The 12,212-nt window shown below is 41.1% G+C and overlaps 2 protein-coding genes across 2 annotated transcripts in view; one reads left to right on the top strand and one right to left on the bottom strand.

Annotated features, from left to right (window-relative positions):
- The window catches only part of LOC311290046 (uncharacterized protein), a gene marked incomplete at both ends in the record, with an annotated part of 40,960 nt that extends 32,426 nt beyond the window's left edge, over positions 1 to 8,534 (top strand). Inside the window, one exon of the mRNA XM_084408345.1 lies at positions 8,477 to 8,534. Within this exon, the coding sequence (XP_084264471.1) occupies positions 8,477 to 8,534 (58 nt within the window). The remainder of the gene's footprint in view (positions 1 to 8,476) is intronic.
- Positions 1 to 12,212, bottom strand: part of chrm2a (cholinergic receptor, muscarinic 2a) — a 98,769-nt gene that overhangs the window by 37,375 nt on the left and 49,182 nt on the right. The window lies entirely within an intron of this gene.

Below are 12,212 nucleotides of genomic sequence, written 5' to 3'. Positions count from 1 at the left end.
GTGCTAGCATGCTACGTAGTTCAGTATGCACTGTATACTGCCATCTATTTTTTTTTTTAGTTTGTGAAACATTATGCTGTATAATATGACAAATGTTTCAAACTGTAGCATGTGGATCAAGATTAGGATTTATTGGGCCCTATTTTAACAATCTGAAACGCAAGTATCAAACGCGAAACGCAAGTAACTTTGTGGGCGGATCTCAACACTGTTGCTATTATATCGGCGGGATAAATGACTCTTGCGCCCGACGCAAATCTAAAATGGGTTGGTCTGAAGTAGCTTCATTACTCATAGGTGTGGTTTGGGCGTAACGTGAAATAAACCAATCAGAGCGTCATCTCAAATTCCCTTTAAGAGGTGCGCTTGTTCCATGGTGGATTGCTATTATAACGGCGGATTTGCCAGGCGCATGCCAGGAGAATTAGCTTCGGTTAAACAGGCGTATAATAATTTAGCTAAATATGTGAGCTAGATTTATGCCTATTTTTTCACATCTTCATGGACACCACAATGATTTCCCTCGTGTGGAATACTTTTCCTTGTAATTATGTATGGTTTGCAAAAATGAAAACTGCTGCGTCTGTATAGATGAGAGAATCAAAGTGTATGCGCGTTGTGCACACGCTACATTATGGCCAAGCATGCGCCCTTAAAATAGCATCTGAATAACATGCGCAACGCACCACTGACTTTAAACTTTAGGTTTTTCCTGGTCTGTGGCGGAATTGTTTTCTGGAACTGCAAAATAGCACCAGGGAACGTTTGCGCCGGAACACGCCTCCTCTTTTCGCTGAACCGCCCCCGGGAGCGCAAGTTCATTCCCTAATTTACCGACGTCTGTGGAGGGAAAAGCCCGCTGTGCGTCAGGTGCAAAATAGGAATGATACATGGGTCGCTGTACAAAGTCAATTGCACTGGGTGCAAGATAGGGCCCCATGAGTCCACATGTCATGCAAACAAGAAACTATAATATGGTCCAAACACACAACTTTGCGATGCCGTTTGTGAATCTCCGTTAGAATGGTTTCGGGAAACACAGACTCGCTGAACTATGCGACCATATTTGGCTAACAATGCTTTTGGGAAACACACACCAGAGCGTTACTGACAGATTGGGAAAAGAGGACCTGCAACAATGGAGAATATGAGGAAAATAATCAACATTCAAGCAGGAAAACCTGTTCTAGTAGAGCCTGAAAACAACATCAAGACTGTAAAAGTGCATTAAATGGCCTCTTTAACCAGAGTTTCAAGCCGTTTAAAAATCGAATGTGGACTGCAACACAATAGGAGGGTTAGCTTGGTGGACTATTCACTAAATATGTTGTGTGGGCTGTCTATTTTTATGCTTATTATAGTATTGCAGTGTTAACTTGGTGACATGCTAATGCAAAAATATTGGAATTAGTTGTGCGCAAATCTGTCACTTTTCACCTCGCTGCTTATTTGTATTAAGTCCAACTTTTTTCATCACTGGATACGTCCAAATTGCATTGCCAAGACAGCATGCATGCAGTTCTCTATAGAGCTAGCACACACTCACACACACACACTCACACACACATACTTGCAGTCATATTATGGTCACCATAGCAGTAATGATGGCTCAGGGCTGGTGTGCAGCTGCAGGCTGTGGTTTTCATATTTTGTGTGTTTGTGTGTGATGAGCTGCTCCAAGGTTTGCGCTTGGGTCACTGCACACTTTTAGCAGAGTGCTTTCAAAACTCTGTCCTGTTCTCTCTCTCTCTTTCTCTCTGTGACGTGCAAATCAGAGGGAAATCAAAGACAGGAGGAAGAAGAGGCTGGTGATGCTGTTCATCATCTCCAGTTCCTGTCTCCTCTGTAATTTTTGCAGTGCCAGACGTGTGAAGCGAGGAAAATATGCGGTTTTAAAGAAGCCGAGCTGCTGGAGGCATGACTGCCGCGTCTCACAGAGTTTCTTCTCATTTATTAAAGAGTTAGTTCACCCAAAAATGACATTTCCCTTCGGGCGCTATCTTACACCCGGCGCAATGCAGCGCCAAGCGCGATACAAGTGTTTTTTGCTAGTTTCAGCCCGACGCAGTTATCATTTTCACGTCCTGCGCCACATTGTTTAAATAGCAAATGCATTTGCTCCCATTTGTGCGACCATGGGCTGTTGGTCTGAAAAAACGAGGTGTGTGTTCTGGCGCATTGTTGGCGCGTTGCTATTTTGAGGCAACAGGAATAGACTGAGCCATTGACCAACTGAAACCTGGTCTAAAGTCAATGGCGCAATAGTTTTTTTGTTATTTAATGAGCGCTTTAGTAATGTGCGCCTTTAGGCAGGTCCACAACGCACGTACACTCTGCTTATTACACACACAGGGACGCACAGCAACACACAAACATGCCAAATATTTAAAATAAAAGGATTACAATGTAAAAGATTATTATTGTGTACATAAAGATATGGTGGAATCCGACTTGTCCCGTTGATGTTCTGCTTGCGCACTTTTACCTTGCACGATCCGTTTGCGCTCTGGAGACGCGTTCGGTCTATCCACTATCAAATTCCGTCATGTAAATAGCGAATCTGCCTTTGTGTGAGCGCAACTGGCATTAAAAGGGAATGGGAGATGAGACTCTGTCCATTAATAACCATTTTAGACCATGCGCCGGGAGCACCGACCATTTTTCCGGTCGTTACACTAGCAAAAGTTGATTCGGACGCGCCCTAAGTGAACTTGCGCTGTGCGCTTTAGACCAGGGGTTCCCAAACTTTTCCATTCCAGGACCCACCTAGACAAGAATAATCTATCTCAAGACCCACCAAAATAGAAAATAATTTTAAAGCATGAATGTGGGGTGGGAGGCGTTAGTTCTCTTTGGAGCAGTTTTTTTCCTTGTTATAGTATGAATGACAAGTTTAATTGCAATACAAACTTTTGGCACATTATCAAAAATTGAGAGCCTAACAGCCTAATGGCTGTTGAAATAATGTGAAGAATACGGAGTAGTTTTTGTCTGCTGCCTCAACTGATTTACCAGACATGGCAGAACAAATTTAAAGAAATAAGAAAAGATTAAGTAAGCTTAATCATAACCAAAGGTTTGATATGAAAAAAATCAGAATATAAAAAAATATAATAGACTAATAATTTTATTTGACAGTAGGCCCAAGACCTAGAATTTCAATACTAATATTTATACTGCGAGTGTTGTTAAACTCATTGCGTTGTTCAGCGCAGAAAACGCTTTCGTGCTCGTGTGTGTACATGTGAAATACTTTTTATATATAGGCTATATTTTTTGCGTTGTAGCAAAATGCATGCAAGGGAACGCAAACAACGCAGTCTTACGACGACCATATCTCTGAAAGACAACAGTGCTGTGTTGAACAGACAACAGAGAAATCAGTGCGATTTGTTTCATGAAGCGCGCGCTTGTGACATGTTGTGTTAACAATTTCAGCGTCTCAGAGCGGCGCGGTTAAAGGTGCAGTGTGTGATTTTTAGCGGCATCTAGTGGTGAGATTTGCGAATTGCAACCGGTCAATAATTCGCGGCCTTTCCTTGAAATTTCAAACTCAAATGAGAGGCTACGGTGGCCGACGTAGGAAGCCGCGTCTTTTTCTGCTGCTTCTCATTCAAGTTAGTGATGAAACGCGCTCTGTAGCGCTGTCTGTTCGCTGTCGGCCACGGTAGAAACATGACGTCACAATATGTCGACCTTCATAGAAGGGGTGGCCGCGGTTATGTACATATAAATGACTCATTCTAAGGTAATAAAAACATAACGGTTCATTAAGTAAGGTCTTTATACACCACTGAAAACATAGTTATGGATCTTATATTGCATTTCTGTCAATAGATCCTCAGAAATATCACACATTGCACCTTTAAGCGGTTCTGTGCGCATTATTAACAAGAAGAAACTCGTTTACTCCAATCACTGCTCTGCATTCTGCATGAGATCGCATTACACCGGATAATTAAAATGTCACGAAAGGCTGATTCAGGTCTCCGCTGCGTTTCCCAAAAGCATCGGGAGCTAAGCTGGTCGTAGAGACCATAAGTGGCAACGGTTTTACGATCTACTTAGGCATACGATGCTTTTGGGAAACGCAGCCTTTCGTGACATTTGAATTCTCCTGTGTAATGCGATCTCATAGCGATTTCTATTTAACGTTGGTACATCGTGCAAAATGTTTGTGTGTGTGTCATTCATGAAACGTAAATTTAGCTGCAGCCAATAGTGACTGCGCGACCCACCTCTTCCCAATCTGCGACCCACAGTTTGAAAACCCCTGCTTTAGACCATTCACTTAGATCGTTAAAATAAGGCCCTTTATGTCAAATGCATTATAAAGGCATTCTTAATGTATGTTATAATGCATTTTATCTTTTCATAAATAATTTTAACCAAAGTTTAAAAATGTCTGATTCCTTGTTACATCTGAAATTGGTTGTTTGTCATGTGTTTTAATACATTGTACTTTCTAAAGGTGTAACAATGAATAGATGGTTACAGTTATTCATGAGATCATACAATGCATTATAAGGTGCATTACAAGGCATAATTAATGCAATAAAAATACCTTTATAATGCCACATATATATTGATGTATTTGCCCTAATATAATGTAAAAGGCCATACTGGCATGAGCCATAAAAGGATTGCAAAACCTGTTTAATGACGTCTTTAGGAAACTTAATGATGAAATAAAAAGCACATTAAAATCATTGTGATATTAACAATGTTGCTTCATCAGCATGAATATATTTCTAAATTCGTCGCCTCTAAAGCACCATCAAAACAGCGTTTAAGTAGCAAATCCAGGATCAAACAATACATTTTAAGATGATACGACGGATGTGTTTGGTTATTGCATCACGTCTTGCTGTTTTTCCCAGCATCTTGCACCATGAATATTGCATTTTTAAACTAAGCATCTTATTATCTCCATTGTCTTTTGTGTTTTGCAGTCATTCAGGGTTTAAAGTAAATCATGACAGAATTTTCATTTTGGATGAACTATGTCTTTAATGCCTGTGGATGTGAATATCACGACCCAGCCGGCATCAGTGACTGCGAATTCATGTCCAAGGATAATCCCACATTATTCCCCAGATCTCAGTTCTCAAATCCCATTTATTCCCACTGATTGAGTCATTTTGGAGAATAAGCTGTTTATATGCCCTTTCAACGTCCCTGTTATGAATCAGCCCTTTATCCGGGAAGAATCTGCCTGTCTTCATCAGAACCATTTGCTGTTTTATTGTGCAGACGCACAGATATTACGTTCTGAAAGGTGAAAATGTAAAATGTCTTTGAGAGGACTGACTTTAAATGACCGACAAGCACAGATGTTCAGAATGGCATTCAGAATCCACGAGTTTCGTTTTATGGAATAGCCATGATGTAAATGAGAGGTTATTCAAATACTGTAAACAGCACGTTGCCACTGCATGAAGCATGTGATGACGGACATATTGCAGGATGATGTGATCAGAATATAGATGTGCTCATAAATTCATGCGCTTTGATTTTGTGTGTGTGTGTGTGAGATGCTTCCACCTCTTTCACCTCCAAAAGAATTGAATGGAGGTTATGTGTAGAGACTGTGAGCGTTCAAACCTAATGCATCCATCTAAACACACACACACACACACACACACACACACACACACACACACACACACACACACACACACACACACAGGCATTTCATATCTCTCCCATCTCTTTGTTCTGTAAGGCATGTTAAGAGTTAGTGTGTTGGAAAAAGCAGCAGGAAATCAAATTTGGGACGCTGGTCTGTTGCAGCTGCTTACTGTCTGTTCTGTTCCTCCATCCATCACTCATCTATCCCTCCATCTCTCCATCCAACCATCCATCCATTCATCCATCCATCCATTGCTCTCTCCATCCACCCATTCATCCCTCGCTCTCTCCATCTATCCATCCCTCGCTCTCTCCATCTATCCATCCATCCCTCGATCTCTCCATCCATCGCTCTCTCCATCTATCCATCCATCCCTCGATCTCTCCATCCATCCATCCATCCATCCCTCGCTCTCTCATCTATCCATCCCTCGCTCTCTCCATCTATCATCCCTCGCTCTCTCCATCCATCCATCCCTCGCTCTCTCCATCTATCCATCCATCCCTCGATCTCTCCATCCATCCATCCATCCCTCGCTCTCTCCATCTATCCATCCATCCCTCGATCTCTCCATCCATCGCTCTCTCCATCTATCCATCCCTCGCTCGATCTCTCATCCATCCATCCATCCCTCGCTCTCTCCATCTATCATCCCTCGCTCTCTCCATCCATCCATCCCTCGCTCTCTCCATCTATCCATCCATCCCTCGATCTCTCCATCCATCCATCTATCCCTCGCTCTCTCCATCTATCCATCCATCCCTCGATCTCTCCATCCCTCGCTCTCTCCATCTCTCATCCCTCGCTCTCTCCATCTATCCATCCCTCGCACTCTCCATCCATCCATCCATCCATCCATCCCTCGCTCTCTCCATCTATCCATCCATCCCTCGCTCTCTCCATCCATCCATCCATCCATCCCTCGCTCTCTCCATCTATCCATCCCTTGCTCTCTCCATCCATCGCTCCATCTCTCCATCCATCGGTTGCAGGTGTGTCGTGATCATCCACAGTCGGAGGTGCTTCTCAGCGAGGGGGAGATGAAGAGGTCTCCGGCTCTCAGGATTAGCTGCGTCTCACAATCAGCCGCACTGAATGCATGTTGTAATTACCGCACCTCAATGAGGAAGGTGTGTGTGAAAGATTAATGCAGGTGAGTGGCAGGCTGTGATAGATACGCTCTGCTAACACGCTCTCGGCAGCCAGGCGTGTTTGTTTGTGAAAGGGACTGTAGCTCATTTGCACAACTGACCCGAACTCCACAGATACGACAAATGAGGTCTGAGCTGGCGTTGAGGGACTGCAATGCTCCAGAACTGCTCATATTTTTCATGTTAATATTATTTTTTCACAATCCTACGGATACTCGACGTGCAAGATCCATAAATCAACATTACTAGTTGGCATAATTAAATTAGTGGCATAAGTAAAATTATGTGAAATCTTTTTGTGATGTGTGAAACCCTGAAGAGCTTTTGTGACTCTTGTTATGTTGATATCAGGAGACAAATAAGTCACGAAAACCAGACAGAAAACAATAATAATGCTCAGCCTCTCTGGGCTTTCGGTCATTATTTTTTGCAAAATTCTGCTTTGGTGCCAGAATGGATTTGAAATCTCTGTACTATTCCAGGTCTTTTGTCTCATGAAATCAGCGCGACATATTTCCACACAGGATTTCTCACAGATTCAGTTCCATACTGAAAATCAATGGACATGCGGATTGACTCCAGCTGAAGCGCTGCCCGTTCATTTAGCTCAGATTCAAGACGCTTCTAGCTTTTTTTTTCCACACAGTTTGAGTCTGCCTTATGCCTTCACATTTTCTTTTGGTCTGTGATGGAGCGACATCAGACGTGCGCAGCTGAGAGGGAACATTGGCCGTGAATTACAATGTGGCGTGATTACAAAGGAGGCCTAAATAAAGAATAAAAGCTGTGGAATTATGTGTGTATTAATTCTAATACATCAGAAATTTTTGTGCAAAAGTTATAGTCATAGATTTTGGCAAATTTTGGATGAATAAATCAAAAGTAGGGCTGTACACGTCATCAAATTGCGATATAGACTCGTGTCTGTGAATATTTAAGCGCAAAAAGACTATTTCAGCATCTGCCATCTCACTATATGACATGAACCCTCCAAAATAAAAGTTTGGTTTCACTTAAAATTATGAAGAATATAATACTATTGAATTGAGAAGTGCAATGCACTTATATACTACTACAATAATACTAATACGATTTATTAAAATATATTTTTTAAGCAATATCACACAATACCATAAAACAATTAAATTGGGTAAATGTGTAAGCTAATTTATGCCTATTTTTTCACATCTTCATGGACACAACAATGATTTCCCAAGTGTGGAATATTTTTCCTTGTAATAATGTAGGATTTGTAAAAATGAAAATGGCTGCTTATGTGTAGAGTAGAGAATCAAAGTGTATGTGCGTTGTGCACACGCTACATTATGGCCAAGCATGCGTCCTTAAAATAGCATATGAATAACATGCGCAATGCGCCACTGACTTTAGACTAGGTTTCTCCTGGTCTGTGGTGGAATTGTTTTCTGAAACTGCAAAATAGCACCAGGGAACGTTTGCGCCGGAACACTCTTTTCGCTGAACCGCCCCCGGGAGCGCAAGTTCATTCCCTAATTTACCGACGTGCGTCTGTGGAGGGAAAAGTCCGCTGTGCGTCGGGTGCAAAATAGGAATGATACATGCGTCGGTGTACAAAGTCAATTGCGCTGGGTGCAAGATAGAGCCCTCATTCTGATCACCTTTCGCAGAAAGGTGAAACATTTCTTTCTAACACATGTTGTGTTTGCTCTTCCAGATTGTCATTCCCCCCGTGTCGTCAGAGAGTCGCCAGGAGGCCGATAGCCAAGCGCTAACATTTGATTGAATTATCCCTCAACATGATGTGGCAGTAAACTGTTATTCCTCCATCTTTCCAACCCTCTGCTGTCTCGCCCCTGAGCGAACGACTTTCATCCTCTCTCATTTCTCTGCTGTCATACACACACACTGGCGCTCGCATGGCTTCGGCCTTTTGCTCATTTTCGTCTCTGTATTCCTGACAGGTCGTCTGGTTCCTGAGGGGAGGCCCGTGGAGGACGCTCTGACGAATTTACGGTTGTATATAAATATATATGAGCGTGTGGTTCTTTCAGATTGAAAACATATACTTTGCAACGATTGCCTGCTATGAAGTTCATTCCAGGGCTAATGCTGTTTTGCCTCCCAATCTCGTCAGCTCCTTCAAAGAACGCATCCTATTTCAAGGCACGAGAGATATATGGAAAGGAACAGGGTAAATATTTGAGGGTTTATCTCTTGATTTAATTCAGTTGGTTTTCTTGGGCTGGCTGTGTGGAGTGGGTTCACAGCTGGTACGTTTATTCTAGACTAAACAACCCAGACTAGTGGCTGTTGAGGAGAGCGTGCTTTTTCACTCATGGTTTTGTTGCAGATGCATTTCAGGAATTGCGAGCGTGATTTCTGCTGTGACGAGTGGCAGGGAGGAATGCATTATCAGGTAACTGGAAAATTATACCTCATCAAAAGCAGTTCACTTCAACACGAATTAACCCGGAATGCAATCCAATCGTAAAACATACATACATACATGCATGCATGTCCGAGTTCAGAAAACAGCTTTAACATCAACCAAAGAACCATGTTTGTGTGTTCACCAAAATCTCTTATTAGGAAAATCCCACAAGCCATTTATAAGGTGTGTAAAACCATTGATGTCACTTTCCCGCGGGAACACACTCCCTCAGCCGGACTGAGTGGAAGAAGAGCCGCTGAGTGACTGGATTTAACAGGGGAAACTGCGAAAACGGCAGTAAACCAAACGATTATCAGTTTAAACTAAAGATTGGACTCGATATAGTGTTGCTTACGACTTACCAAAGATCCGGTGATCCGTGGATATTGACATACAGCAGGAATCATGTTTCCTGACATTTATATGAGCCTGATTTCCACGCTGGAGAAATACTTAAAGCAAATTTGCCTGTGAACGCTTTATATAAATACATAAGTGATCACTTATATCAGTGTTATATATATCATCATATCATCCAGCCTTAAAACTTGTATAGTTTTTTCCCAGTGTTTATTTAAAAACATCCAATTATGCCGAATATGATGGTAAATATTTAATTGATGAGTTGTTAACCCAATATATAGGGTATGATTTCACCCCTAAATTCAGCATATTGACACAAAATAATAACTGCAAATGGATCCAGTTGTTTCTGTGAATCGCAGCGATCCATTTGCTTCTCTGTTCTGTAGCTTTCGGCAGTCTGTGAAAATATACCTTGGATTTCTTGTCAAATCAAGTTGTACAGTCAATCTCAAAGCTCTTTCCCATTTTAGATGTGCTTTGTGTGTTTTTCTTGGCATTCACCCTGAAAACAAGGGTCTTTTTGCCACTTAGTGGGCGGAACTGCAGTCACTCCAGCCGACGGGAACAACACACACACATACTCTCTATAGTACAGAATCTCTGGATCCAGAAACAAGCGAAGAAAAAGATCTGTGTGAAAGTAAGAGGCTCTGTTCTTTCTTTTGTTCAAATTGACTATTTAAAATAATCATACTTCAAAATATTCAGGGGGCCGTGAAAGGTTTGTGAATATGTTCAAAAATGCTGATGCTGACTGGCAACTTAAGGCGAGACACTACTCTTAAAATAATAGATATCAGCATGAAACTTCCTCAGTTGATTACTTACACAAGTATATAAAAAAAATGTATTGCAAGGTTTAGAAATTTGTATGTTTAATTATGCAAATTTGGCATTATCTCATTAAATATGCACGATTTTGCATATATTTTCGGTAGATAGATCTGAACATATTTTTCATTTTGTTTACATACAAGATGAAAACAATCTTTCATTACCCAGGAAATCAAAATATACTGTCATACATAGCCTTAAAAAAAAATCGATTTTCGCCATATTTTTTTGATTAAAATGTCACATAAATCAGGCCAGGAATGATTTATTAACAAATCCCTCTGAAAATATCTTCAGAATACTGCTAAGTGTATAACTGGAAAGTTTGGTGTACATGGGCTGAGATGTTTGTACTGGAGGATGACAAAAAAACTCATTTTGAGAAAACGGCATTTTTAAATAGCTCTAAATGAGATTTCGTCGTTAGCTTTAAATCCCCCTTTGGACATTCACGATTGGTTACTGATAGAAAGGAAATGCCCATATTTGGACATTCACGATTGGGTACTGATAGAAAGGAAATGCCCATATTTGGACATTCACGATTGGTTACTGATAGAAAGGAAATGCCCATATTTGGGTTACATAGCGTTGTGCAGGAGACTCAGAGCTTTACAGCGACACCGGTCATGACAGACTTCAGTGAACAGACGGATCTCGGCGTGTCGCGTTGGAATGCTAACTTCCTGGTAAATTCGGGAGGAACTTACAGCCGCAAGTAAACAAAATGTAATAAAATAAACATCTTAATGTATATTTTCAACGTTTTCTTCATAGCAGCTTGAAAGAACACATGTTGAAGGAGTAAACTAGCCCAAAATCTCAAAACCGAGCACTGCATGAAAAATCGATGTTTTTGCCTGCCGTGTCTCGCCTTAATAAAACTCTGGCGGAGAAAGAGTTCATTTATTCAGTGAGTTTTGCAGCATTGCATTTTGAGAAACCTCATGCCATTTTAACGCTTTAGAACCGGCTGTGTCGTCGCCGACACATACCAGCAAGCTGTATTCATTTGACTGTAACTCTTCAACCATTTACACTATCAAAACCATTCAAATTGCCCCTGACAGTAGACAACATGCGCTATTCGGCAATATACGGCTTATTACGGTAATTTCGTCTGCAAATGACAGCAGCGCGGGAAGGAAGGATTTGAACAGAGCGATGCGAAGCGCGGCAGGTTAGAGTGTTTTGGATTGCATAAAATAATAAAAGAAACGAACAAATACATGGCGAAAGAAGTGTTAGACAGCAGAAGAGGGGATTGGGATGATTTTTAATGAAACTTGGGAAGCGGATGGCCGTAACTCTTTCACGTATCTAAGCATGTAGTGTGTGCGTGTGTATGTGTGCGTGCCTATGAATGCGTGCGCGTATGAAAAAAAGTGTCCTAAGTGAAAACTGTGCAACCCAATGTCACAAAAAAGACGTGTATATATGTATTATAGTTCATTTTTCAACGTTAAAGTGTTTTTTTCTTTCGTTCGTGATTTTTTTCTGTTTTTCTTTCTAAAAAAAAATCTGTAAATTTATTCTCGTTTTTTTATTTTTGTCTATTTAAATTTTATTTACAAACTCACCACACACAATAATGGTCAATAACTGTAATTTGTTGAAATCTAATCTTTTTCTGAAAAAAGATGACACCTTGCACATTAAGATAGCACATTGTTTTAGTCAAAAAATCTCAATCTATTTTAGCTTCAGGTTCTAAAGGGTTAGAGTCCAATATGCACTAGGCGTATAGTGTGTGTCGTAGCTGCAGGCCACCTGCACAGTCCTGACTCTAGAGCATCATTATACACTCGTTACACACCTG

This window comes from Rutilus rutilus, assembly GCF_951802725.1.
Source record: "Rutilus rutilus genome assembly, chromosome: 4".
NCBI classification, from domain to species: Eukaryota; Metazoa; Chordata; class Actinopteri; order Cypriniformes; family Leuciscidae; genus Rutilus; species Rutilus rutilus.
Note: the sequence above shows the minus strand (reverse complement) of the source record. Positions and strands in the feature narration are given on the sequence as shown.